The 3,405-nt window shown below is 52.8% G+C and overlaps 1 protein-coding gene across 1 annotated transcript in view; it reads left to right on the forward strand.

Moving 5' to 3' along the window:
• Positions 1–3,405, forward strand: part of ARMC6 (armadillo repeat containing 6) — a 70,290-nt gene that overhangs the window by 25,459 nt on the left and 41,426 nt on the right. The window contains exons 6-7 of the mRNA XM_006876346.1: positions 275–412; positions 1,687–1,895. Coding sequence (XP_006876408.1) covers positions 275–412; positions 1,687–1,895 — 347 coding nt within the window. The remainder of the gene's footprint in view (positions 1–274; positions 413–1,686; positions 1,896–3,405) is intronic.

Below are 3,405 nucleotides of genomic sequence, written 5' to 3' on the forward strand. Positions count from 1 at the left end.
GGGGGTGGGAGTGGAAGAGCTAGAGGAGTCCCTGCATGCACCCGAGAGCAAGGACCTCTGGGTGTCCTGGAGTGACAGTCCTACCCAGGAATGCCTGGCCTAGGTGGCCCTCAGCCCTAATTGCCTGCAAGTATGTCTGCCACCAGGTGCCTTTGCTGTCATTGGTCTGTTAGCAGCTGAACTGACAGTGGCCCATCTTGGGGGGTGATGAGAGGCGTCTCCTGTCCATTCCTCTAGGTCTCAAACACCCTGTGACACCCACCCGAATCCCCAGGTGTGTGAGCAGAGCTGTGCGGCCCTTTGCATCCTGGCCCTTCGCAAGCCAGAGAACAGCCGGCTCATCGTGGAAGGGGGCGGGGCCCTGGCTGTGCTGGAGGCCATGAAGGCCCACCCACAGCAAGTTGGCGTGCAGGTGCATGGGACGAGGGCCAGGTGTGGGGACAAGGAGGGGTGGGCAGCCTCCTTTCTGCTTTGGGTGCTGTGTCCCCTTGCCTCTGGTGATGCTTGGTGCTCTTTCTCGCCCTTACCCCGTCCACGTGTTGGTCTCTTTAAGGGGGGGGTCTACGAGGGAAGAGGAGTTAAAGGAAAGGGGATGGGTTTTCTGTGGCTTTGGAATAGGAGTGGTACACTGTCAGATAGCAGCCAAATATTGAATAGTGAAACACAGTGAAGAGTACCAGAATATTATCAGATAGAGTGCTAGAAAATGAGCCCTCAGGTTGGAAGACACTCAAAATGTGACTAGGGAAGAGCTGCCTCCTCAAAGTAGAGTTGACCGGGATGACACAAATGGAGTAGAGCTTTCAGGGCCTCCATTGGCTGATGGGGCACGACTTAAAATGAGGAGCGACAACTGTAAACAGCCATTAATAATCAGAACATAGAATGTATGAAGTATGAATCTAGGAAAATAGAAAGTCAAAAATGAAATGAAAACATATACGTCATGCTTGATAAAGTGGAGGGTCAGCAAAAAAGAGGAAGACACCCCCCCCCCAAACCCTCCCCAGTGAGATGGATCAGCCCAGTGGCAGCAGCAATGGGCTCAAGCGAAGTAATAATTGTGCTGCTGGCACAGGACCGGGCAGTGTTTTGTTCTGTTGTGCATAAGTTTGTTATGAGTCGGTACTGACTCGTCAGCACCTAACAACAATGTCTTGAGGACACACCACTGGTCGTAGGCAGTCCTCCTCCTCTCCCACCTGGAACCCAGGCTCCTCATTGGGCCCCTAGGTCCTGAAATGCTCCAGGCTCCTGTCCACGCTGGCCTTTGCTCTTGCTGCTCCCTCATCCAGGACTTTCTTCACCCCCACCCTAGATCTCCCTTTGGCTCACCTTCCACTTGGTCCACTTCCAACCATCTTGGCCAGGCCACTTTTACCTCTCATCCTCCAGAGGCAGGCACTGTGTTTGGGAGCATTACCACAGTGCCCTCATGTCCGCACATGGCCAGTGCCCAGCAAACAAACACAACCACTCTCTTCCCATGCCTGTGTCCTCTGGGTTCCTGCCTCAGCTCTAAGCCAGCCTTGGGGACTTTGGGCCCCCACTCTCCTAATCTGAGCTGAGCTGCTGAGAGGACAAAACAGGGAGATAGTCAGGCCAGCTGCAGGCAGCCCAGGTCATTGTGTAGGAGTGAACCTTGTCCCAAGGCCTCACGGCTCATACCACATTCCCCCTCCCCAGAAACAGGCCTGCATGTTAATCCGCAACCTGGTGGCCCGGAGTCAGGATTTCTCACAGCCCATCCTGGAACTCGGGGCTGAAGCACTCATCTCCCAGGCCCGTGCTGCTCACCGTGACTGCGAGGACGTAGCGAAGGCCGCCCTCCGGGACCTGGGCTGCCATGTGGAACTGTGTGAGCTGTGGACAGGCCAGAAGGGTGACCTGGCACAGTGACCTCCTCAGCCACAGGGAATCAGAGTGAGTAGGGGGCTACAGTGGGCATGGCCACCTGTGCTTTCTGCCACAGCCAGGCCTGCCTGCTCCCCCAGCGAGAGGTGCGTCTGACAAGAAGTGTTTAGTCCTAGCTGTCGTGGCTCCAATTCCTAGCCCTTTCCTCCCAGAAGGACTTGCACAGTATTGCCAGGAATAGGGGCAATACTGTCTGCCACCACGCCATGATGTCTGGCAACTACTGTTGGTGTCTCTGAATGACCTGTCTGTGAGGTGGGTGTCCCGCCTCTATCCTTGTTATCCTCACTTGTAAAATGGGTTTCCCACTTGAACTCTGCTGTCCAGTGGGCAGTGCCATGCACGTCCATCCTCTGGTGCTCTGAAATAAAGACCATGGTTTCAGGGTAGACAGTGCCTGTTCTTTAACTTGGTGTGGGGACCATGGCCTCCGGAGAACTGGGGTGGGGAGCTCCAGGATAGCCAAAGAATGCAAAAGGGTTTTGAGAGCAACTCGGGTGTCTAATCTGTGGACAGACTGGTTGGGACACAGTGGCAGGATGAGAGATCTGCAGGTGCTGAGAGCACACTGTCTGGGGGCCTTAGAGCATGACACCTGAGCCAGCAATGTGAGGCCTCTGAACCTAGGTGGTCCCCATAAAACGGGAGTGCTGAGTCCATTCCAAGGGGTGGAGCCAGAATACAGTGGGGGTCCTCAGCTGTCCAGCTGTGCCTTCTGATGTCACCAGCTTTCCGGTCACCGGAAACTCAACAGCCACATGGCAATCCTCTTTCACCTAGTCATCTAGGCAGGCCACGCCCTCACTGAGCCTCAGTTTCACCATCTGTGGGGTGAACATCATTATTGTTGTTGTTAGGTGGCATCGAGTTGGTAATGACTCATAGCGACCCTATGTACAATAGAACGAAGCACTGCCCAATCCTGGGTCAACCTCACAATTGTTGCCATGCTTAAGCCCATTGATACTGCCACTTTGCCAATCTAACTTGCTGGGGGTCTTCCTCTTTTTCTCTGACCCTCTACCTTCCCAAACATGATATCCTTCTTCAGTGACTGGTCCCTTCTGACAACATGTCCAAAGTATGAGACACGAAATATGGCCATCCTGGCCTCCAAGGAGCACTCTGGCTGCACTTCATCCAACACCGATCGGTTTGTTCTTTTCATAGCCCGTAGCACTTGAAATATTCTTCTCCAACACTAACTCAAAAGCAGCAATTCTTCTACGGTCTTCCTTATTCACTGTCCAGCTTTTGCATGCATATGAGGTTATTGAAAATACCATGGTTTGGTCCAGGCACACCTTAGTCCTCAAGCTGACATCTTTGCTCTTCAATACTTTGAAAGGTCTTATGCAGCAGATTTGCCTAATGCAATACGTCATTTGATTTCTTGACTGCTGCTTCCGTGAGTGTTGATAGTTGATCCAAGAAGAATTAAGTCCTTGACAACTTCAATCTTTACTCCGTTGATAAGAATGTTGTTTATTG

The sequence above is a fragment of the Chrysochloris asiatica genome, unplaced genomic scaffold (assembly GCF_000296735.1).
Source record: "Chrysochloris asiatica unplaced genomic scaffold, ChrAsi1.0 scaffold00374, whole genome shotgun sequence".
Taxonomy (NCBI): Eukaryota; Metazoa; Chordata; class Mammalia; order Afrosoricida; family Chrysochloridae; genus Chrysochloris; species Chrysochloris asiatica.